The 26546-nt window shown below is 42.9% G+C and overlaps 1 protein-coding gene across 1 annotated transcript; it reads right to left on the bottom strand.

The window, feature by feature from the left end:
- Positions 1 to 3417: 3417 nt before the first annotated feature.
- Positions 3418 to 17431, bottom strand: ZFP37 (ZFP37 zinc finger protein). Its single transcript, XM_032635514.1, has 4 exons — positions 17283 to 17431; positions 13148 to 13274; positions 12705 to 12839; positions 3418 to 5986 (listed from the first exon to the last, which is right to left on the bottom strand). Exons 1-4 carry the CDS (start codon positions 17412 to 17414, stop codon positions 4476 to 4478), a joined length of 1905 nt encoding a protein of 634 aa, XP_032491405.1. The 5' UTR covers positions 17415 to 17431; the 3' UTR covers positions 3418 to 4475.
- Positions 17432 to 26546: the final 9115 nt, after the last annotated feature.

The raw sequence follows: 26546 nt of genomic DNA, 5'->3' as shown, positions 1-26546 counted from the left end.
AGTAAGTTTGTCTTGTATCCTGGATATCATGAATGCTAAGTTGTGGCAATTCTGGATTCCATTATATTTCTTGGAGGAGTGTTAATGTTTTTGTTCTATCAAGTAATTAACATCATTGAACTCAGACTTTAAATTCTGTCCCTGAGGAAGCAGCACAAATGAAAGCTCAGTTCAAAAGACAAAGGGTTAGGAGTTGTGCCATACCTGCATGATTCAGGGGTCAGCCAGAGACTTGTGCAGACTTTATTCACATAATTTTGGTTCCCCCGCTTTGAGTCTCTCTTTTCTGGGATTCTCCCCTCATTTTCCAGTAGCTGTGGTTGCTATGAACTCAGTCTTGTGGTTTTTCATGTTAAAAAAACCTGCATGTTTTCTCTCAAATTATCTCCGTCTACCACACCAACTTCTATCTTATGAGGGTGTCATACTTTATTTAATCAAGTAATTGGCAACTTATGTTTTATCCAACTTCTCTGTGTTCTGTGATAATTATAGTACACGCTGATTGTGTTTCATTGAATAGATTCCTGGAAGTAGGAGTGCAAAATATTTTCAGGCTTTGATGTATACGGTCAGATTTACATTTAAATAGGTTGTACAAACTTGACTACCAAAAGCAGTGTATGAGCTTTCTACCTCTCCTGCAAATCTGATTATTTTTTAAATCTTGATTTAATAGAAAAATTTCTTACTTTTTCCTCTTCTGTATGTCAGAGGAGTTCAGCATCTTTCTCTCTCTTCCCACTCCCTCAGATTCTAAAAAATGTATGCCTGGAACACTCTTCCATCATATATACATGACTTGTTTTCATATTCATCAAGATTGTGTCACCACTAAGTAAGCTTGAGCTTGTATCACCACTACCACCATATTTAAAACTGCATTCTCGGGCTTCCCTGGTGGCGCAGTGGTTGGGAGTCTGCCTGCCGATGCAGGGGACGCGGGTTCACGCCCCGGTCTGGGAGGATCCCACATGCCGCGGAGCGGCTGGGCCCGTGAGCCATGGCCGCTGAGCCTGTGCGTCCGGAGCCTGTGCTCCGCAGCGGGAGAGGCCACAACAGTGAGAGGCCCGCGTACCGCAAAAAAAAAAAAAAAAAAAAAATGCATTCTCTTACAATTGCATTTCCCTTCCCTGTTTTGTTTTTTGCCATACCACTTGTCACCCTCTGTCATACTCTGTATTTTAATTACAGTTGACTCTTGAACAACACAGGTTGAACTGTGTGGGTCCAATTATACATGGATTTTTTTCAATAAATATATATATTACTACATCATCCATGGTTGGTTGAATCCTTGGATATGGAACCACAGATTTGGAGGGCCGACTATAGGACATAAGCATTTGCAGATCTTGGTATCTGTGGCTGGTCCTGGAACCAGTCCCCTGTGGATACCAAGGGACAACTATATTTAGATTTATTGCCTGTCTCCCACTCTAGAATTAAGCTCTCTGAGGACAAGATTTCTTTTCTTCTTGTTTTGTTGACTGCTATATCTCTAAGACTTAGAACAGTGCCCAGCATATAGTAGATGATCAATATTTCTTAAGAAATGTTTTAAAACTGTTAATAATTAATTTTATGGATATATGCCTCCTCCTCTTCTTTATATTGAAGAATTGTCTCAGGAACATTTAAAAATATTTAAAAATTTTACTTAAACAATTATTTAGATGAGTGATTCTCAAAGTGTTGTCCCCAGACCAGTAGCATCAGCATCTTCTGGGAACTTATTTAAAATTCAAATTCTCAGGCCCCATCACAGACCTACTGAGTCAGAAATTTTGTGGGTGGGGCCCATTTCTAAAGTCCATGTTTTAACAAGCCCTCCAGGCCACTGTGATGCATGCCCAAGCTGGTGTATCATTGATTTAGACTCACATCTGTATGTCTATTTTCTTTCATTGTTTGCTTCTAATATTTAAAAAAAATAAATTTATTTATTTATTTTTGGCTGTGTTGGGTCTTCGTTGCTGCATGCGGGCTTTCTCTAGTTGCGGCGAGCAGTGGCTACTCTTCGTTGCGGTGCACGGGCTTCTCATTGTGGTGGCTTCTCTTGTTGCAGAGCACAGGTTCTAGGAGCACGGGCCTCAGTAGTTGTGGTACGCGGGCTCAGTAGTTGTGGCTCGTGGGTTCTAGAGCACAGGCTCAGTAGTTGTGGAGCACAGGCTTAATTGCTCCACGGCATGTGGGATCTTCCCGGCTCAGGGCTTGAACCTGTGCCCCTGAATTGGCAGGCAGATTCTTAACAACTGCGCCACCAGGGAAGCCCTGTTTGCTTCTAATTATTTTTAGACATCATTTCCTATTAATTGATACTAAATTTTAATTCATTTTTTACTGCACAGGATGACTTCCAGCATTCATTTTTACTGTTCAGGTATACCTATATTCTTGACTGTCCCAGGTGTGGCACTACCATGGGTTCTCCAAGAAGTGTAGGAAATTTCTAGCCATATGTGCAACTGTTTTATTCTTCTACAAAGTACAGATTTTCTACAGCTCTGGACAGTGATGATTCATTCTGTGCATAGTGCTAGACTTTCACCTGGTAATAAATTACTGATGGAAATGGCTTTCACATTTCATTTTCTTCCCCTACAGTAAATAAGTTACTCGGTAATGAGAGCATAATATCCGTGAGTTAATCTTTCAATACATGTATGTGCACATGTGCACACACACATGCACACGTTTCATTCTAAATATTCATACTTTTTAATTCTCCAAAATGAGTTCAAGAAGGCAGGCATTGGAATAGGAAATATTTGCAAAGATGGCATTTAATCACATACGGTTGAGGGTCCATAATTATGCTAGGCTAATATCTAGGTGAAATATTTATTGAAAAGTATTGACCATGACTAGACAAGTCTTTCCTACCAACTTATATGTTTATTCTGAGGAATAAATGAGGTAATGCAGTGAATGTGTTGTGGAAAATGTAAAAGGTGACATACATATCAAATATTATTATTACCTTATATTACAAAACCATTTTTGTCCTTATGTAACTGTTTTTAGTGTAACAACTTAAATTTTAGAACAGTTCAGCTGTATTTTTTAATCTATGACTCATGAGTAAAAATAGGAAAATAGGTTTCTTGTGCAAACCCAAATTGATTAACAGTATCTTCTGGAATGCATGCTTAAGAATGATTCTGAGGCCAAGTCTAGATTCACTCAGAAAGAGTGCAGTGATACATTAACAAGGTCTGCTATTGGGCAAGAACAGGAAGTAGTGCCATTTGCTGCAATATATTTGAAATCCCAGATTGAGGTATTTGTGTATAAGCACTTTGAATATGAGGTAAAATGGAGTGATTGTGCAGAAAATCACTTTCATTCAGCTGCAATCACAGTTCATCTTTAGTCTTTAAAAATGTGATGAATAAAAGAAACAGTGCTGAGTTATAGTTGTAATTCATTATTTTAATGAAAGAACATGTTTGATAGGAAAAGCCTTTGTGAATTCAATATCAAATTTAATACCATATCCTCATTCATAAATAAGCATAGAAACTCTTACTTTGTCAAATAACATCATGGAGTGGGTTCAGTGAAATTTTTCATTAGTACTGATTTATACATATTAAAAGGATTTTAATTGTGAAAATAATATATGTACATGATTTAAAAATGTAAAGAGTATACAATAAAAAGGAGGTCTCCGTCCCATCCCAGACCCCATTCCTGTAGTCCTGTGCCCAATGGCAACCGCTAAGTTTCTTTTGTATTTTTTCAAACCAATCTACTCACATATAAATATACATATATATACACAAATACATACATACACACACACAGACAGACAGGAAAACACACACACCCTTTTGTACACAAGTGGGAATAAACTATATACACAGTTGAGCAACCTGCTTTTTTCACTCAACAATATATCTTGGATAGCATTCCCTACCAGCACCTGTGTGTTCTCAGCTGATTTCTTTCATTTTCTCTTAATTTTGTGTTAACATTTTTTTTAACATAGATAATAACCCTTCTATAAAGTTTTCTGCTGACGCAGGTACTAGCAAAGACATTAAGAAAGAGCTGCATGATAGCATCAAAGATGAAACTCATACCAATGGTCACACACATTTATACATGGCAATAAACAGATATGCAAATTCAATTCTCGCATGTGGTGCTTAAGTACACAACCCTCAAGCAACTCAGGAATTGTCAGAAAATGTAATTTGTTTCTCTAGTGCTCTGATTATTCAATTATTAACAGTTTTAAAAGCTTTATATTCAATCTGAATATATAGATCATTTAAAATATTTTTAAAACAATATTTTATATAAAAGGTTTAAACTCTCCATCCATTTCTTCCATGTGGTGATTCATTTTCAAATTCTCTCATGTGTAACAAGGTGTAACTTCTTGTTAAAAGCTTTCTAACATTCTTTAAAGTTAGAATACTTCTAAGGTTAAATAAAACCTTTAGTTCAGATTTCCCACACTAATTTCACTCATGAGATTTCTCTTCTGAATGAGTTTTCATATGTTTAGTAAGGGATGCATTTTGTTTGAAGGCTTTTCCACATTCATTACATTCATAAGGTTTCTCTCCAGTGTGGGATCTCTGATGTATAACAAGTTGTGACTTTGCATTGAACGCTTTTCCACATTCATTACATTCATAGGGTTTCTCCCCAGTATGAGTTCTCTGATGTACAATGAGGTGTGACTTTTGGGTAAAGGCTTTCCCACATTCATTACACTCATAGGGCTTCTCCCCAGTATGAACTCTCTGATGTTGAGTAAGACCTTCAATTTGCTTGAAAGCCTTCCCACATTGATTGCATTCAAAAGGACTTTCACCAGTATGAGTTCTCATATGGTAAGTAAGAGATGAGCTATGTCCAAAGGCTTTTCCACATTCATTACATTTATAGGGTTTCTCTTTAGTATGAGTTCTTTGATGTATAATGAGGTGTGACTTCTTGCTGAAAGCTTTCCCACATTCACTACATTGAAAGGGTTTCTCACCTGTATGAATTCTCATATGTTTAGTAAGGGATGAGCTATACTTAAAGGCTTTTCCACATTCATTACATTCATATGGTATTTCACCTGTATGAGTTCTCACATGTTCTGTAAGAGATGAGTTATACCTAAAGGACTTTCCACATTCCTTACATTCATAGGGCTTCTCGCCTGTATGAGATCTCACATGTTGAATAAGGTTTGAGCTATGTCTGAAGGTTTTCCCACATTCAGTACATTCATAGGGCTTTTCACCAGTATGAACTCTCAGATGGTCAGTGAGGGCATGTTTATGACCATGGGCTTTGCCACACTGAATACACTCATACGGTTTTTCTCCAGTGTGAGTTCTCTGGTGTACAACAAGGTGTGATTTTTGGCTAAAGGCTATCCCACATTCATTACATTCATATGGTTTCTCACCTGTATGAATTCTCTGATGGTCAACGAGTCCTTGTTTGTGGCTGAGAACCTTCCCACATTCATTACATTCATATGGTTTCACTTTATTCTGAGTTTTGTCACACTTAGTACGAGATGAGCTACGGCTGGATGATTCCTTATGTTTTTCTCCAGTTTGAATTTTGTCCCGTTCAGTATGTTTCTTGCCAGTTTGAGTTTTGTCAGGACTATTAGATGAGCTATGGTTGGGTAATTTCTCACATTTTTTTCCAGTTTGATTTTTGTCTTTCTTTGTATCAGATAAGCTATGGCTGAATGATTTCGTATGCTCTTTAGCTACATCAGATTTCTTTTCTACATAATTTCTTACATGACCAGGTAAGTCTAAATTCTTTCCATGTGAATCAAATTTAAGAAGCTTTTTTTTTGAAGGAACATATTTTGTACTCACATTTTTTTTCCCCAATGAACTACATTCATGGCCCTTTTTCTTAGTCAGAGTTGTTTTCTTGAAAGCAACTTCCCCAAGGAGTTTGTTTTGAGATTCCTGGTGGTTCTCTAGCTGGTCATCATCTTGCTGGACTTCTTCTAAAGTGGAATTCAATGAGACATTCTTGTGAATCTTTGCACTCTCATATTTTGGAATACAACTTATAAAGAAATGCCTTGTTGTGGGGCTGAATCTTTATTCAAGCCTAGTATCCTAAAGTGAATGAAATATCAAGTGCAAATGTCCCTGTCTTTTTGGACTTGAGGGGCAAAGTGCTGTAGTAAAAACAGGAAAAGAAAATTGACAATAGTGATTAGAAAAGGCTTTGGCTATTTATAAATATGACCCTGCAACCTGGGAGAAAAGATGAAATAAACACAAAGAGCAGTGAATAAAAAACAGATGAAGTTAAAAGCTTGTAATTGTTGTTGACACTTTTTGAAGTCTCTCCTCAGCCCAAGCTGCCCAGATTTAATAACTGCCAATCCACCAACAGTATTTGGCTCTTACAGCCCATCTATATTCATTCAACTCTCCATAGTCACGGTTGGAGACAGCTGGCTCAAGCCAAGATGTCCAATAAGAGTATGTCTCCTAAAAACTTAGACTCTAGTTAGTCTCCACTGGGTGCTAAATTTAAAAATGATATAAGACAAGTACTACAAAGCCACATTTTCCCTATGTAAACAGAAAGTTCATCAGTACAAAGAATAAAGCATACATACACAGAAAAGCAGAGATGTAAGATCATGTGTCCTCAAAGAGACCAATTGCATAATCCCAGTTCCTAATGGCTTCCCAGTACTGGTTCTAGTCCCCAGCTGAAGTATCACCCCTTAGGTTACAAGAAGCCTTATAATAAATTCCTCCATTTACTTAGGATAGCTCAAGTAAAATTTTGTTATTGCTCCCCAAAGAGCCAAAATAAGAGAAAATAAGGTAAGTCCATCAAAGAGTACTGAACAGCATATAGATGACTGAGGGATTAAGCAGGAAAGGATGTTCCACTGCTACCACCCATGATTAATAATGCAATTCCTGTAGTAAGAAACATCCCACAGTTTCTATGAGTTACCTGATGTTTTTACCATATTATAAAGTTTGATATTGGCAAATAAACTTTACACCATTCGGATTTACAGTGTACACACACACTTGTTTTCCAATAGTTTGCTATGGAGCACACCTTCCTGTCAGGTCACTCTAATTGCCAATTATAAGTTTTAAGCTAATTCCTAACTCTAAGTGACTGCTCACATTCTTTCCTCCACACATTATACAATTATACATTTTGAGATATCTTCTCAATCCATGCTTCCCTTCTCTGAGACCACCACCCACATTGCCAGAAGTAGGCAGCCATGTTTGTAGTATATGATCCAACTTCTCCTTGAAAACAATTGATCAGACAGTGGTAAACACCAGGCTCCAGCTATTCAACAATTCTCCTAAGAACTTAGAATTGAAACTTGAAGACTTCTGTTAGCTAGATATGGATGTTACATATGTAAAAACCAAACAATTTAGAAGCTAGGACTACCATTTTGGGGGTGGCCTTTTTCAGCTATGGACATGGAAAAACAGAAAAAGCTTCAGGATAGGAATCAAAGAGACTCAAAGAGAGAAGCAGATATAAGAGTCCCCATGACCTCAGAAAGAAAGAGATAAAAAGTGAATAGTTGTTTTACTAGTAAAAGAACATTACATGGATAAAGTGAAAACTGAGTTCAAACAGAAAAGAGTTATGGCGTTTGAATATATAGCCAGGAAATACTATTACTTTTATGGAGAACTTTTAAGAGATTAGTTCCCATGGAGTAGATCAATTTTTATAAGTATACATAAAGTAGTGTTATAGTAGGAAGAATTGGAGTTGCCAGCTACTTTTTCATTTAGGAAATTTTAAGTGATGCAAGCATCCTGAGAGAAAGAGTATAACAAGAACTTTTTTTTTTTTTTTGGCCGTACGCGGGCCTCTCACTGTTGTGGCCTCTCCCGTTGCGGAGCACAGGCTCCGGACGCGCAGGCTCAGCGGCCATGGCTCATGGGCCCAGCCACTCCACGGCATGTGGGATCTTCCCGGGCCGGGGCACGAACCCACGTCCCCTGCATCGGCAGGCGGACTCTCAACCACTGCACCACCAGGGAAGCCCAACAAGAACTTTTATGTAGCATGACAAGGCTGCATCTTCCAATGTCCAAGGATGCTGGGATGGATGGAGGCAAATCTCCTTCTGGGAAGAAAGGGATCAAAACTCAAACCTTTCCCCTTGAGGTGTAACATTATAAGAACCTCTTATTATGATGATTTGGGCTGGTCCCAACTGACATTGGCCAGCTGGAAAAGATATAAAGCACCACAAGAGAAATTTACCATTAGGGAGGGGAGGAGGCTCTGAACTAGTGAACTGGTATAATAATAGGGTAATACTAGAGGAGAGCTGGGTCTGGCAGAGCATGTAATTAAGGCTATAAGCTTGTCCTGAATCTGAGACAGTAACTAAGACATGAATTTTAAGCTAAAATGACTGTAACTTCAGAAACTGAAGCATGGAGCTCATTAGACCCAGCAAATCATTGGAGGGAATAGAATAGTCCTTCCTTGAAGAAACTTCCAGAACGACAGAAGAAGCTGAGCCAAGAATAGAGTCCCTGTAGCAATGACAAAAATGTATGTATTAAATGACTCAGGATTATTTTTTAGTTGTAACACCAAGTATCAGCGAGAAAAGTGAAGACAGCCAAAACTGGAGCCACTAATGCAGGGATCAAAAATTCTATGAAGGACTTCTCTGGTGGCTCAGTGGTTGAGAATCCGCCTGCCAATGCAGGGGACACGGGTTTGAGCCCTGGTCCGGGAAGATCCCACATGCCGTGGAACAACTAAGCCCGTGCACCGCAGCTACTGAGTCTGCGCTCTAGAGCCCGTGAGCCACAACTACTGAGCCATCATGCCACAACTACTGAAGCCCGGGAGCCTAGAGCCTGTGCCCTGCAACAAGAGAAGCCACTGCAATGAAAAACCTGCACACAGCAATGAAGAGTAGCCCCTGCTCACCGCAACTAGAGAAAGCCTGCGCGCCGCAACAAAGACACAACGCAGCCAAAAATAAATAAAATAAAATAAACAAAAACAAACAAACAAAGAAAACTCTATGAAGTCTCTTCATTTGTCATTTGAAGGACTGGTCCCTCTGGTCTTGGGAAATTCATGGAGTCTTGAAAAATTCAATGTTAGAAGAAACTTAAAAAGATATTGTGGACATTCTGCTAATTTGGGGACTGTAGTGATATATAATAACTGAATATTTTAATGTTTGGTGGCAACATCTAAGACGAATATTTTTAAGGGGGGATTTAATAAGCTACCTAAGAATTGGAGCAATTTAGGTATGGGACAATATGAATATAATTTGGGTGATGTCAGTCAGGACTGAGGGGGGAAAAAAATCAGGAACTGAGGAAAGAATAGTAAGAGGGAAGGCAGAGAGCAAGGATTCATGGGAACTCCATGGCAGACAGGCCTAAAATCTGACCCTGATAAAAACAAGGAAGGTGGAAGGAAGCTCTAATTTAGAAAGAAAGATAAAGCTTTCAATTTCTGACCATCTGAGAATAAGCTATCCTGTAAGGAGGTAAAATATAAGACAAAGGAATTGAAGATTTATCTGGACAAGATAAATTTATCTTGGAAGTCACCAGTATAGAATAAATAGCTTGTATTTACACAACAGATTATTCCTTTGAGGAAAACAGAATTAAAAAAAAGAATAGACAGTAGAAGACAAAACCTTAGGGACACTTCAAAGTGAGAAAGAAGAGAATCTGGTGAAAAAATTGGTAAAGGAACACTTAAACGATAAAATCAAATTCAAGTGGTATAATTCAAGCTAGGTGGGCAAGAATTTCAGGCTGATCAAAACTATTACAATATGCACTGGAAGGTTACCACTGCTGACTTTAAAGTCAGAAATTGTTAGAGGCATGGATCCTATGGAATTTGACTGCCAGGGTTAGGGAGAAAATGGAAATAATGTTGGTGGTATGGACCACAGGTCTAGAGCATTTCACAGTGAAAGGGGGGAAATGGAAAGTAATGAGGGGCAGGAGGATTACCCCAAGAGATTGGATAGAGGACAGATTTAAGAATGCCTGAATCTCTAAGGAGAGAAATTTGATACTATGGGGTCTAAGAGTGTGGGTAGATGAAGGGAGAAAAGCTGAGGATATTAGGAAAAGGGAGGATAATTTTTAAAAGCATTGCTTTAGAGAGTTAAGCAGGAATGGGATTACTTAAGAAAACAGCTAAAAGGGTTCACTGCTCTTTCTCAAACCTGAGCAACAGAGAGCATGGATGAGGAAAGATGGCTATATGGAAGGGTCAGTTAGGCATCTGATGGTCTGGTACCCAAGGTTTAGAGCCCTGTTTTTCACCTTTTTTCCTACCACAACCCGAGTGGTATGGCAGACTGTATTATTGTTCCCTGTGGATTACACCTCCCAGCCCCACTGTATGGCCATTTGAATCCTCCCTGTGAAAGGAGTATACATTCCTACCCAGTTGAACTTGGGAGTGGCCAGGTGATCTGCTCTGACTAATGAATCAATAAAATGTAAGCAGAAAGAGATATCTACCACATCCAATCAGTGATTTTAAGTCATCATATGGTTCCACTCCCTCTTCATTGCCTCTGTAATGAGACCAGAATTTGCCAAATAGGGACTGCTCTTTCAGCGTAGGTCACAAGATAATGTGGAAAAGGGCTGCAGCTTGAGCAAGAAACAAATCTTTCTTTTTGTAGGCCACTAAGATTTTAGGGTCTTTCTTTAATGGGACGTAACTTAGCCTAAGCTGACTGATACAAATGGTATAAGCAAATCCCCATAAGTCACACTGGCTCCCGACTACAGTGAGTCTCCTATGAGAACCTCTCATGTGGACAGGTTCACAGAAGGAAGAGATATTAGAATCTCCAAGGTTGGAGAATCTTTGTAGTTTGAACTCTTTTTCCCCTAGGAGATTTTGATATTTTTCTACTGCTACTTCCTAGGATCTATAAGACGAATTTAAGAATAAATTATTTGAAGAATTCCAAATCCGTGCACCTATGGTCAATTAATCTATGACAAAGGAGTCAAGAATATACAATGGAGAAAAGACAGTTCTCTCCAATAAGTGGTGCTGGGAAAACTAGACAGCTATGTGTAAAAGAATGAAATTAGAACATTCTCTAACACCATACACAAAAATAAACTCAAAATGGATTAAAGACCTAAATGTAAGATCAGATACTATAAAACTCCTACAGGAAAACACAGGCAGAACAATCTTTGACATAAACTGCAGCAATATCTTTTGGGACCTTCTCCTAGAGTAATGGAAATAAAAGCAAAAATAAACAAATAGAACCAAATTAAACTTAAAAGCTTTTGCACAGCAGAGGAAACCATAAACAAAATGAAAAGACAATCTACAGAATGGGAGGAAGTATTTGCAAACTATGCAACCAACAAGGGATTAATCTCCAAAATATAAAAACAGCACATACAGCTCAATATCAAAAAAAAAAAAGCAAAAAACAACCCAATCAAAAAATGGGCAGAAGATCTAAACAGAACATTTCTCCAAAGAATACACACAGATGGCCAACAGGCACATGAAAAGATGCTCAACACTGCTAATTATTAGAGAAATGCAAATCAAAACCACAATGAGAGGGGCTTCCCTGGTGGCGCAGTGGTTGAGAGTCCGCCTGCCGATGCAGGGGATACGGGTTCGTGTCCTGGTCCAGAAAGATCCCATATGCCGCGGAGCGGCTGGGCCCGTGAGCCATGGCCGCTGAGCCTGCGCGTCCAGAGCCTGTGCTCCGCAACGGGAGAGGCCACAACAGTGAGAGGCCCGCGTACCGCAAAAACAAAAACAAAAACAAAACCACAATGAGGTATCACCTCACACCAGTCAGAATGGCCATCAAAAAGTCTACAAATAATAAATGCTGGAGAGAATGTGGAGAAAAAGGAACCCTCCAATACTGTTAATGGGAATGTAAATTGGTACAGCCACTATGGAAGACAGTATGGAGGTTTCTTAAAAAACTAAGAATAGAGCTACCACATGATCCTGCAATCCCACTCCTGGGCACTTATCTAGAGAAATCCATAATCGAAAAGATACATGCACCCCAATTTTCACTGCAGCACTATTTACAATAGCCAAGACATGGAGGCAACCTAAATGTCCATCAACAGATAAATGGATAAAGAAGATGTGGCATATTTATACAATGGAATATTACTCAGCCATAAAAAAGAATGAAATAATGCCATTTGCAGCAACATGGACCTAGAGATTATCATACTAAGTGAAGTAAACCAGACAAAGACGAATATCATACGATATCGCTTATATATGGAATCTAAAAAAAAATGATACAAATGAACTGTACAAAACAGAAGCAGACCTACAGACATAGAAAACAAACTTACGGTTACCAAAGGGGAAAGATGAGAGGAAGGGATAATTTAGGAATTTGGGATTAACATATACACACTACTGTATATAAAACAAAACCAACAAGGACCTACTGTATAGCACAGGGAAATATACTATTTTGCAATAGCCTATAAGGGAAAAGAATCTTAAAAAATATATGTATGTATAACTGAATCACTTTGCTGTACGCCTCAAACTAACACAATATTGTAAATCAACTATACTTCAATAAAAAGAAATATATATTTTTTTAAATTAATAAATAATCAAAATGTGAAAAAAAAAAGAATTCCAAAGTTACCACCAAGAAACTAGGAACTTACTTCCATTGTCTCCTATTCCCTTGGGTCTTGCTATTTCACTCAGACCACCTTGTCTGGGTCTTTTCCCCTTTCCCAGCCATGGCTCTTCTCCTTTTCCCAACTTGGATATCATGTCTGGTTTGAGAGCTTGATACCCTATTCATGAGAAAAGATAGAAATTGAGTGTTAGAACAACAAACATTCCAGAAATCAAGCCCTACCATTTAAGCTTCAGAGCTTTTAAAGGATAAAAGAACACATGGCTTCTGAAATTCACAGTGCAGATGTCCATGTACCCCATCTGAGTAGATCCTCCATTTTCAAGGCAGAGGAGCACAAGTATTCTGGCTAGTACCCAAAAGGGATTAAAACTCTTTGATTCATAAAAATTAAGGATAAACTTATCCAAGGACTTCAGAGAGAAGGCATCACAGTAGGCACACTTTGAATTACTTTGTCCTTACCCATTGAGGCTAGGTTGCTGTAATTCTCCAGCATCACATCCTTGTACAGGCTCTTTTGAGCAGGATCTAGTTGCTCCCATTCCTTCTTGGTAAAGGCCATAGTCACATCTTTGAATGTTACCGATCCCTGTAACAGCACATTCCTAGTTCAGTCCAATGTTATCCACATCAGTGAAAGATGCAGACAAGATAATAATGACTTTCTCTTACCTTGACCATTCACTGATGATCATAATGTTATACACGGGGCTTATTTTTTACCCAATTTTGCATTTTTGTTTTTGAGAGACAAAAATCATATTAAGAAATGTCCCTATAATGGACTCAATGTTTGTGTCCCCCCAGTTCGTTGTTGAAACCTTGCCCTCCAATGTGATGATATTAGGAGATAGGGTCTTTGGGAGATAATTAGGATTCAATGAGATCATGAGAGGGGAGACTTCATGAATGGGATCAGTGCCCTTATAAGAGTCACGAGAGAGCTTGCTTCCTGTCTCTGCTCTTTCTGCCAAGTAAGGATCCAACAAGAAGTCTGAAACCTGGAAGAGGGCTGTCGCCAGATCCCGACCCGATGTCGGACTTCTAGCCTCCAGAACTGTCAGAAACAAATTTCTGTTGTTTATAAGCCACTTAGTCTATGGTAGTTTGAAAAAAAACTCCTATTATTATCAGAGAGAAAGACAATTACAACAAACAAACAAACCAGAATCAGTCTTCATCTTTTCTTCTGTAACTAAAGACTATGGAGTAGTGTTTATAGAGTTCTGAGGTAGAAGAATTGAGACCCTTGGTTTTTATGACCAGTCAAAAAATCATTTATGTTTGGAAGCAAAAGTAAGGTATTTTAGGCATGTAAGGATGCAGAAAGTATATTACCTATGTACTTTAGAAATAAAGAGAAGGAGGGAGGGAGAAACTGGGAATGTGGTAGGAAGAGGAGAGACAGGAGGAGGAGAAGAAGAGGAATTATTTTTAAAAGAAGGAAAATTGGATCAGAGTAAAGATTTCAAGATTGGGAAAGACTTAAGCATATACAAGAGAGAACCATGAATAATAAAACCAGTAAAATGTCTAGTTACATCCAAGTAACTTGATAACGTTCTGGTGCAATTGTTATAAAAGTAACCTTGAAATCAAGAGGCATGATGTAAGAAAAATAAGCAGGCATATAACTGGTTGGGGACAGGGGAGAAATTAAAGCATGTTAAACTTCTCCTCTTATTAGGCAGCTACTGGAGAATTCTGAAACTGATAAGTATACATTCAAACATGTCTGTTTAACATTTGAAGATCACCCCTGACCGCCATAAACCACCAATAAATTAGCTGCATGTGTCACCAATCTCTGACCTCACAAACGTCCAGTCACTGATTCCTGTAACTCCCGTCATTCATTGTCACTGGCCTCCCAATCACTGAGCCAGCATGGCCCTTCCTAATCACTAAGCCTATAATTCCAAAATTACTGATCCCAACAAACTCCCAATCACTAACAGCAACAGATCTCCCCAGTCACTCGCCGCACAAACACTGATTACATATTCCCACAGGTTCCTCAACTATTGATACCAGTGGAACATATCAATCTCCATCTCTGATATCACCCCAAATCCTATCAATCTCCAGTCACTGATGCCAACAGAACTTTCAAACAGTGGCTTTTACAGAAACTCTAATCACTGCCAGTAAACTTCACTACATGCTCACCCTCTTTAGCCATTCCCTTTGCCTGCTTGCTTTAACCAAAACCTACCTGTCTCTTGAGGACTCTGTTCCCTTACAGTGATCCCCGTGGAGGTTGTTTGCCCACCTCCACCCCAACCCATGTACCTCAGGGCCTGAAAATGAAGTAAATTATACTTTCAACAGTTTTTCACTCATCCTTCAAAATCCCTATGTCGTTTAGAGTATCACCAGACTTTAACCCATTAATAGTCTGGTTCGATGATTCACTAGAAGGACTCACAGGGTTCAGCATAGAGCTGTACTCATAGCTATGGTTTAGCACAGCAAAAGAATTCAGTGCAAAATCAGCTAAGGAAAAAGCTGCATGAGGTGAAGTCCAGAGGAAGCCAGGAACAAGTTTCCAAGAGTCCTCTCCCAGTAGAGTCACACAGTACATACTTAATTCTTTCAGAAATGAGTTGTGCTAACACATGTGAAATGTTGTTTACCAAACGATGCTACTAACAAGGGCTTAACTTCCAAAATATACAAACAGCTCATAGAACTCAATAAAAAAAAATAAAAAAATAGGCAGAAAACCTAAATGGACATTTCTCCAAAGAAGACATAAAGATGGCCAATAGGCACATGAAAAAATGTTCAACGTTGCTAATTATTAGAGAAATGTAAATCAAAACTACAATGAGGTATTACCTCACACTGGTCAGAACGGCCATCATTAAAAAGTCTACAAATAATAAATTCTGGAGAGGGTGTGGAGAAAAGGGAACCCTCCTACACTATTGGTAGGAATGTAAATTGGTACAGCCACTATGGAGAACAGTATGGAGGCTCCTTAAGAAACTAAAAATAGAGTTGTCATAGGTTCCAGCAATCCCACTACTCTTGGGCATATATTCAGAAAAGATGAAAACTCTAATTCGAAAAGATACATGCACCCCTGTGTTCACTGCAGCACTATTTACAATGGCCAAGACATGGAAACAGCCTAAATGTCTGTTGACAGATGAATGCATAAAGAAGATGTGGTGTATATATATACATATATATACACACACACACACACACACACACACACACACACACACACACACACAATGGAATACCACTCAGCCATATAAAAGAATGAAATAATACCATTTGCAGCAACATGGATGGACCTAGAGATTATCATACTAAGTGAAGTAAGTCAGTCAAACACCATATGATATCACTTATATGTGGAATCTAAAATATGACACAAATGAACTTATTTACAAAACAGAAACAGACTCACAGACATTGAAAACAAACGTAGATTACCAAAGGGGAAAGGGGGTGGGGGAGGGATAAATTAGGAGTTTGGGATTCGCAGATACAAACTACTATATATAAAATAAATAAACAACAAGGTCCTACTGTATAGCACAGGGAATTATATTCAATGTCTTGTAATAAACCATAATGGAAAAGAATATGAAAAAGAATATATGTATATATATATTTTTTTTCACTTTGCTGTACACCAGAAACTAACACAACATCGTAAATCAACTATACTTCAATTTAAAAAAATGTTGTTTACCAATGCTTGGTAAACAACATTTTTAGGGGTTGGTCAAATAGCCTCTCTGTGCCTAGCATATACAAAAGTCCCAGATTCCCAGAAGGAAATCAGGCATTCAGCATAAACCACATTGTTCACATGGTTTAGGCACAGTGAGCCACTTTTAAAATTCCTGGGAATAGTGGGAACTCTCCTGAAATCTAAGTTCTCGGATGTTAGCCTTGCAATCAGACCTTTCTAAGGACAGCTGTTTCAGGTCTTTCATGTCAACTTTTCTGCAGTCATCCTCCCTCATTCACTGAAAACTTTAACACCAGATCCCTTTTCACCACAGTCCTGCACTATCTCTATATCGATGCAGAAGAGCCTTTCAACATCCTGGCCTATTGTAAACCATCATCATCATCTCTTCGCTTTAACTACTGCAATAAGCTACTAACTGACCTCCCTGCACCTCTGCACGCAGCCCGGGACAATCCAGTCTAACTACCAAAGGCACCGTAATCGCTGGCTCCCCTAGACATTCCCAGTTGCGACCCCCACAGACTCCCCAATCTTTGATACACCCCAAAGCCCCCATTTCTGATCCCCATGGCCTCCCAAACTCTGACTTTCCAAGGACCGCCACAGACCCCTCCCCTCCAACCACTGTCACCGTATATCCCTCAAACACTGATTTCCTCAAACTGCAGCAGTCACGGACTCCACAGACACCTCCCGAGCACTACTCCATAGATCCCTGAGTGTGCTAACACCATCCCCCCACCCCTGCAAGAGGCCCTCCAGTACCGACTCCAACTCCCGAATCACCTATCTTCACAGACTACAGTAACCCTCCAGTCACTGACGCCCGATTCGACCGCAGCTGACCACCAGACCACCCCTCCGCATCATCGCGCTCACCGCGGCGCTGCCCCCGGGCTCCGACACAGCCATCTCCGGGGAACACCCGGCCTGTCCAGCTGTCCCTACACTCCTCCTCCGATCCGCGGTCTCTGGCTTTGTCAGGATCAGGGGGCAGGCGGAGGCCGACATGGCGGCCCCCCAGAGCGCGGCCTCTGCCATTTCGGCAGCTGCGATGGCGCCGCCCCTGGGTATTCGCCCGGGCGCGGCCATCTTGACCGAGTCGCCGCCGTACAGTGGGGACCTGGCGCTCTCGGCGGGCTCAGAGGTGGGTGGCCCGGCTAGCTGAGATGGTCTCGCAGTGGTGAGGTGCAAGCGGGCAAAACCTGGCTCGCAGACTGCTCCCTGCAGAGTGCTTCACTGTGCCTGACAACCCACCCCCGGCGCTCAAAGGTTTCAACACTTGAGGACAGAATTTGGAGTTGCTTTTCCCAGTAAGTGCAGCCAGCTGCGGGGAAACCGGGAATCGCACTGCTGACTCCAGAAAGCTGGGATAATGAGAGAAATTGGAGGGAAAAAGAAAAAGTCTAATAGGGCAGATGCCATTGTTTTATAGAGAGAGAACGCTAATCTTTGAAATATATGTCTTTTCATTTATGGTATAAGAACAATGAGAAAACATGAAGCATCAGATTAAGTGAATACATCAATCCTCAGGGAGAACCAGAGTTTGATGGTGATGTTTCAGCCAAATAATCAAGCCCAAATTATCAAGCAATTGGAGTAGAAATAGTTTCTCAATGGGCCAGTTCATGTACAAACTTCGTTCATTTAACAGTTATTTGTTGAGCGTTTATACTATATGCAGACTAGGTTGCTTGGGTTTGCTAGGTAATGAGAAAACTGGAAATTCAGACACAGCCTTTGTTCACCCTTGTGGAATTTACAATGAGGCAGAGGGCTGGTAAAGTTATCACAAATATATTGTTCTTTTTTCCAGAGCCAAACATACCCTGTTTTGCACCTTCAACTTATACGTGCTAAAAAAAAAAAAACCCAAAATACAACGGAGTAAATTAGAAGATCTAATTGGCTTTATTAAACGATTCATCAATGGGGCAGCATCCTATCTAGCAAACAGAAAGGCCATCTGAGGAGCTGTACAAAATGGGGAGCTTTTAAAGGCAGAAAGGGGCTGGGACAGGGGAGTCAAAAACAAAACAAAGGATTATTTCAAGCAAGGTCACTTTCCTTTGAGGAAAAGTGCGGGGGGTGTTCCCAGGCCCAGCAATGCTTTCCTAGTCTTCTGACATCAACTCTAGGGCTTAGCAAAGTATGTTGTAAATATTATGATGCATAGAATCCTAATATGGCCCCCATTAACTCTGCTCCCTAGTGTAATACCTTTGTGAGATCTCCTAACTTTCAATGCAGGAGGAACCTGTGGTTTGATGGAATATTACTTCCATGATTAGATCCTAAATCAGTTGACTCTGAGTTGATAAAAATGGAGATAATCTTGGTGGGGCTGATTTAATCGGGTGAGCCCTTCAAAGTGGCTATGCCCTTCCAGAAGTCAGAAATTCCAAACGTGAGAAGGCCTGTGGAAGGAGCCACATGGCAAGGACCTGAGAGCAGCGGCTGAGGACTGAGAGTGCTTTTTGGTCTACCACTGGCAAGACAACATGGACTTCAGTCCCACAACTGCAGAGCAAATGTTTCTGACAAAAACCTGAGGGAGCTTGGAAGGATATCCTTCTCTAGTGGAGCCCGAGATGAGGACACAATCACCCAACACCTTGATTTCAACTTTGTGTGCCCTTGAACAGAGCCCAGCCATACAATGCCCAGACTTCTGATGTCCTGAAACACTGATACAATAAATCTGTATTGTTTTAATCCAGGAATTACTGACAATTTGCTCTGCAGCAATAGAAGACTAAGGACTCAGAGAAAATTGAAGGATAATTGTGATTGAGATTCCTCTTCATCTACTGGAGACACAGCACCTCCCCTGTGTCCCTGACAGAGCATCTTTGAGCCTCACCTTCTGGGTGTGAGCAGTTGATGCCCATCCTCCTCAGATAAAGTCCTGACTTTGTCCTTACAGTACAGTCCAAAGAGGTCCACTACTTACATTAAAAAAAATAACTCGGGCTTCCCTGGTGGCGCAGTGGTTGAGAGTCTGCCTGCCGATGCAGGGGACACGGGTTCGTGCCCCGGTCCGGGAAGCTCCCACCTGCCGCGGAGCGGCTGGGCCCGTGAGCCATGGCCGCTGAGCCTGCGCGTCTGGAGCCTGTGCTCCGCAATGGGAGAGGCCACAACAGTGAGAGGCCCACATACCGCGAAAACCACCCCCCCAAAAAAATTCTACTTTCTATCTGATCCCAGCTAGTTGTGAGAGAAGAGAGGCAGTCCAGTTTCTCCAGACTTTGCTTTAACAATATCAGTGTTTCCTCACCAATCCAAACAAGTTCCAACCTATCTATAAACAAAATGCTGTTCTCTATTGTAACAGCTCTCCAAGCCCTTGATTCTAGTAATTAACTAATCATCCTCATATGGCCCTTAGGGGGCGGTATTCAGAGACAGAAGTGGGTGGAAAAGCATAGGAAAGGCAGGGTGTGGATATTCCCTGCACTGAAGAGGAGGAAGGGAAGCAAGGGAGAGGGGAGAGAAATGAAGAAGACGAACGAGGTTGGTGAAAATAGGTCATGGAATGGTGACGAGGAACTTTCAATCTACCAGAGGAGTTCCGTCATTTCTTGGCATGGCAGAGTCCGTCAGTTTCCAGGCTCAGGATAAATAGTGAAAGAGTGAATCTTCTTTTTCTTTTTCTTTTGGCCACACTGCGCTGCATGCTAGATCTTAGTTCCCTGACCAGGGATGGAAGCTGCGTCCCCTGCAGTGGAAGCATGGAGTCTTAACTACTGGACCACCACAGAAGTCCCCAAAGAGTGAATCTAACACTTGAATCAATTTTGTCAAGACGGTAAGGATCAGTGTGTGGGTTGTACACTTACATGTGAGTTTTTGCGTATGTGCAGACATTTTCAACTGAGTAAAACAATCGTCATATCAAAGAAAGCCCAGGAAATTGTCTCTGCTTTCCATGATCTCTACTACCTCTCCTGGTCTCATGAGATTCTACCATCTGCACAATTTTAGGTACCTGACTTAGAAACTCTGTTCCCTCCATTAGCCTGTAGTCTGGCTCTTGACTATAAAGACTTTCTTACAGTAGTCTCTAGGAAGTGTCCTACCAATGGACCTTGTGTGAGACTTGTCCAGAGAAGTTAAGAGAACTGTGTGATCCCACCTATCAGTGTTTTCTCATGCATGCATTCAATAATTCATTTTCCACCTGTAGATATCTATTGAACATCTATAATGTGCCAGGTACTAGGCCAGGTATTGTGGATACAATAATGGGAAAAATCTTGAAACATGGGTCCCATTCAGGGAACTTAGGATGCAGGGGAGGAGACGAGTATTATTCAAATGAGCACACACAAAATTAGGACTATGATAAGTGCTTCAGAAAAGATACATGGTGCCATAAGAGTATGGATTATAGACTTAGATTTATGTAAATTACCAGGAAGAAAGGACATTTCAGCTGACATTTGAAGGATGAACAAGAATGAACTATGACAGCATTACAGATTGAATAACTGCATGTGCAAAGCCTAGTGCCACCTCCCAACTCTAATCTTCACAAAGAAGAATCTGGAACCTTCCTTATCTCCCCTAGAGCCCTCCTGGGTCTCAAGAACCTCCTTTGCTCCATCCATTATTGGGTCCTCATTCTTCTCCTTTCTCTTTAAGGGACAGGTTCCCTTGGAGAAAAAGCCTATTTTCCATGTAAAGGACGTTGACTCTCATGGTTGGCGTTGCCAGGGCTCTTGCCTGGCAGCCCATCCCATGTCATCCATGTATATCGTTCTGTACTATTCAGAGACTGCAGAAGGGCCATGCCGTGCAAGTGGACAACTTTATGGATAGGCACAATATGTCAAATCAGTGAGACACAAAGCTCCATATAACGTCCAAGGAATTGCTTTTCAGAAAGACATGAGTTCAGATTTTCAGGTTGGTTGGTATAAAGATTGCACATGACGGAAATATTCTGTGTCTTGAGGGTGAAGTGGTGGTAACGTGGGTTCGAATACGTTGGTGAACATTTGCTTGATGTATGCACTTACACGCTGTGGAATCAGGTTTAAAGTGCGTACAGTGGAGAAAGGAAACAGGAAAATGAAGGGTAAGGAAGGAGTCAGGACACTACCAGAACGCTTGTAAGCACATTCACAAAGTCACACTGACAAAGGACTGCCAGAGTAAAAAATTTATTGCAGTACATGGAAAACACAACGGTCCATAATAAGTAAAAATATAATTTTACTTTCAACACCAAAAATCTACCAAGTCCCTCCTAGAACCCAGATTGCTCATCTGATATAAAGGTTTGTTCAAGGTAGGTTTCTAAGCATAACCTCGAAGAAACCCAATGTCTGGTAAAACGCAAAGACAGACAATTGTTCTTTGCAGTGGAACCTACCCCGGAATCGATCTATCTCTACCTCTATCATCTAATCTATCTATCTATCTCTCTCTCTATCGACCTATCTATCCGTCTGTCTCGTCCTCCTCCTCCTCATCCTCCTTTCCCCATCTCTCTCTCTCCTTTCATTTTCCACATGAAACAGGAAAATATGGAGGGATGAAAAGGCACAAATCACATCACTAAGGTTCGCAGTCTGAACCGCAGAAGAACAGAAGTGTTTTCCTCTGAACGCACATCCTGGCAGCCTGTCTTCTGGACACGGGGCCACATCTCCCTGAGCTGGGATGCGGCAGGAGCTGATGTCTGATGCGTGCTGAACACCGTTCCCGGGACAAGTGGATTTCTGTCCGCTGTGGGGGAAGCTCGTCGCCTCCGGGTACACGATGCTGCCGCGGAGCCTTGCACGGCGAGGTGGCGGCGCGGAGTCCGGCTGGCTCTTGGGCGGAAGGGACCGGCCCTAGGAGGGGCGGGGAGCAGCTGGGTGCGCCCCTAAGGCGACGGCGCCCAGGGCGGGGAGGGCTGCGGGCCGGCGGGCCCGGAGCGCGCGGCGAGCAGGGAGTCGAGCGCCGCCAGCGCCCAGTGCAGGGCCGCGCCCGCTTGCGCCAGCTGCCAGGCGAGCCAGGCGCGCTGCGCGGCCGTGGGCTCCGTGCGGCCGGTGGACAGCGGCAGGAAGGCGCCCCCCGGGGCCCGCAGCTCGCCCAGGACCACCTCCAGGGCGCCCATCTGGTTGTAGAGATTGGACGTGAGCGCCGCCAGGGGCGCGCGGGCTTCGGGCCCCAGGGTTCCGCGACGGCGTTTGCGGGAGGGGGGCCCGGCCTCCGCCGGGCTGTGCTGGCAGCGTCCCCAGCTCCTGACCCACGCTGGCGATCGGGACCGGGTCCTCCTGCCGTGGAGGCGCCAGAGAGTGTGAGCAGAACCTGCGCGGGAAACAGAACGGGAGGGATTCAGGTGATGCGCGCCGCCCCGTGGGTCAAGGTCACCATCGCCCCTCCCCTGTCTCCACTCCCCAACCCTATGCCCCACACCCCACCACGCCTGACTCTGGTGGCCTCTTCCAGGATCTGCTGGCAACCGGGGCCAGGTCCTGGATGCCTTGCTCTCAGCCCTTCTGCCTTTAGGGCCATCTCACCGGGGTCAGGGTCTTTCTCAGCACCCTGGGGGCTTGGCTTGCCCCTCAGGCCCTTCCCTCACATCCCCACCTCTGCCGAGGCCCAGCGCAGACACCTACCTCCTCTGCGGTGAAGTCCTGCTGTGGAGGAGTCGGGCTGCTCCTTAGCTCTCCGGGGGGCTAGGGGTGGTCGTCCCCTCACCTTCTCTTCTCCAGGTCTGTTTCCTTGGTGGCGACTGTCAGGGGAGCCATCGGGGCTTCTCCCCGGCTTGTGCCTGGTGACCGCTGTGGGTGGAGAGGAGGAGAGGAGTGAGTGTTCCCTGACCTACCTCTGGAACGTGGGGGGAGTGGATTAGAGGAGATTCCAAGTCCCACGGCTCTGCCCACCTCCATTCCACCCTGTCCCCCAAGCTCTGGTTTCCTCCTGCTCCCCACAGCCTCCATGGGCAGCTCCCTAGGGCCGGGCCTTTCCTGTCGCTGTGGCAGCTCCTGAGCTGCCTGGCAGGCATGCCCCTGGAAACCCTCCCTCAAGTGCAGCCCCCGAGGATGGCACAGCTGGTAGAGAGCCCCGGGTCACAGGGAATCGGGACTTCACCTTGGGTTTCTCTCACCACTTGCAGTGGTGTGAATGTCACGTCTGGCACCTGTTCCTTTGCTCCTTAGCCCAATATCTTGTGTCTCCCAAAGCCTCTCAAGCATCACTCAAAACAAATGTCTGCAAAAAAGAACCTAGAATTTTACCTCCTTTGCTCTGACAGCCCTCTCGGGTCTTAATGCTTCCTATTGCTCTCCGTCTTTCTGAGGGATGTGCATCTCCTCCCTTCTGGTTTAGAGACAGGTTCTCCTTGGAGCAAAGCCTTCCATTTTCCCTGTGGGAAAGACCTTTTCTCTGCTGGCCAGGCTGCCTGCCACTTGCTGACCCTGCCATTTCATCCAAGCCTCCCGGCTGAGCCACAGGTCTGGAGGCCTGGGGAGTGGGAATGACTAGGCCAGCAGAGGCCGCGGCCTTTTATGGCTTCCCAGCAGCCCACTGCCAGGTCTCAGATTGGTGCGCCGGAGACCACACCCACCAAAGAGAATTGCAATGATGAGGTTAAGGGCTGTTTGGGCTATCCCACTGACTTCCTTCGTCCTCAGGACGTTGTAGCTGTACATTTCAGAGCATTTCGGCTCTCTGCTGTATGTTAACTTCACAAAAGGGCACTTGTTTTCTGGTTCGTTTCACGGTGCTTTTTATCTGTTTGTTTCACCAGTTCTGTGTGTGTCTGCATGTGTTAGCATGGGTCACTCTTATGCCAGGGGTCAACAACAAGGTGTTGGTATAAAGGAGGAGAAAACCTTTTGGTCTGTTTTACTTGCATTCCCTTTGGCCCCTACTCAGGTCTGCCATCCTGACAGGAATGCCACCATAGACACTACAGGATGAAAGTCTGTGGTTAGGCTCCAGAATAATGTTTTTTACAAAATAGGCAGCCGCATACACCCAGCCTTAGGACCTCTGCCCTCCACAACATATCAAATTTTGAATTTAATTTTTTTTTTTTTTTGCGGTACGCGGGCCTCTCACTGTTGTGGCCTTTCCCATTGCAGATCACAGGCTCTGGACGTGCAGGCTCAGCGGCCATGGCTCACGGGCCCAGCTGCTCCACAGCATGTGGGATCCTCCTGGACCGGGGCACGAACCTGTGTCCCCTGCGTCAGCAGGCGTACTCTCAACCACTGCACCACTAGGGAAACCCTGAATTTATTTTTTTTTTCAGTCCTCTTTCTTCTTTTGTACTGGATATAGACTTTTTTTTTCAACTTTGTCCAAAGCGTACAAAAAGACATATTAGGAGAGTGTCAAAAATAACCTAGGACTCAGCCAGTGAAAGCAACGGTCCATGATTTCTTTGAAGCACCTGATGGATATATTTGCTGGCTCTAATGGCAAACAGTGTAGTTGTAGATGGAATAGTTTCTGTGAGTGAGCAGGAGGGAGGGTATGGAGACCGATTTGTCTTTTGCACAGCTACTCTTCTATAAAAACAGCCTCCACCACATCAGTGGGACCTGTAGGTCAGGTTGTTGCTGCCTATGGCTGATAAAACCAGCAAAAGCCAAACAGAATCTATTCTTGTTAGACTCAAGGTACCCAGACCTCAGAGTAAGGAGCTCAGTCCCATTAATGAGAAGGTTCATTCTGCGGTACACCTGAAACTAACAACATTCTTAACTATACTCTAATAGAAAATAAAAATTTAAAAAAAAATAAAAGAAAAAAGGAATGTCCTGTGGTTGCTGGGGCTTATGGAGTCCTTACCTGTTCTGAGGCTTCATGAACTGTTACTTGGATTTGGAGACGTATCATAGTATTTTTTCACCAGTTATCTTGGACCACGTATTGATATAGGATGTCACATCTTGCTAGAAAGTGTATGAGTTACGAGAGTGGCAATTAATTCCAAGTGCTCATGTGTCTGGAAGTCCCTGCTCTCCCCTCATTCCAGGGTCACCATTGGGATGGTTTGTATGTCATGTCTGGAAATCCTTCAGCTGTAATCATGGCGACTGGCCACGTGAATGTAGGCTTCTTGAAGTGTTAAAATCCAATGTGTCTCCCTGAGCAGGTTCCCATGGGGGAGTCAGTATTCTTTATAATTGTGCCCAAAATATCCAAATTTCATATATCCCGGAGGTTTGCCTTTAATGGGCACAGAATTTAGATCCGAAGAGATCACAGATAAAACCAGTATAAAGTGGATGATTAAGGGCTACACGTGCACTCAGGGAAGGTGCTGTCCTCCTGGCCTGGATGTTGTGATTCATAATAAGAAATATATATTTGGCGTTTGCCAGGGTTTCTGGCTCAGCCCCTAAACCCACTGGAATTTCCTAAGTGATGAGAGTGATAAATGGGTTTTGTTATGTTAATGAGGTGACCTTTAGAAAGCACCCAGGTCACCAAAGGGTGGGGGCTGCTTTCCAGAAGACCCCACATGGTGATTAGGGGATGAGCACTTTGTATCGGAACCCCCAGGTTCCCGGAAGGGGAGAGAATCTGGAGGTTGAACCCATCACCAATGTGTAATGAGTTAATCACGTCCCTGTAACGAAGCCTCCTTGAAAAAAACGAAAAGGCTGGGGTTCAGACAGCTTCCAGGTTGGTGAACACATGGAGATTTGGGGAAATGCCTTTTGGAAAGGCATGCCCCTTCCCCATGCCTTGCCCTATGCATGTCTTCCATCTGACTGTTCCTGAGTGACAGCCTTTTATAATACACTGATACTCTAATAAGTAAAATGTTTCTCTGAGTTCTGTAAGCAAATTAATTGAACCCAAGAGTGGTCGTTGGAACCTCTGAGCTATAGTGGATCCCCCAGAAGCACAGCTGACAACCTGGACTTGCGATTGCACCTGAAGTGGGGCAGGGGCTGTCTTGTAAGACTGAGCCCTGAACGTGTGGAATCGGAAGCTGTCCCTGAGTAGATAGTGTCAGGATTGTAAGACACCAGACTGGTCTCAGAAATTCCCTGGCGGTGTAGGAAAAACACACAGACACATTGGAACTAGTACTAGACTCTTCCCACCCTTACCAGGCTACTGTTACCGCCAGCTGCGCCTGCAGGCCCCTGCATTTGTAGGACCCCTCTGGGTTCAGAGCAGCCA

The sequence above is a fragment of the Phocoena sinus genome, chromosome 6 (genome assembly GCF_008692025.1).
Source record: "Phocoena sinus isolate mPhoSin1 chromosome 6, mPhoSin1.pri, whole genome shotgun sequence".
NCBI classification, from domain to species: domain Eukaryota; kingdom Metazoa; phylum Chordata; class Mammalia; order Artiodactyla; family Phocoenidae; genus Phocoena; species Phocoena sinus.
This window is presented reverse-complemented; position numbering and strand designations above follow the sequence as displayed.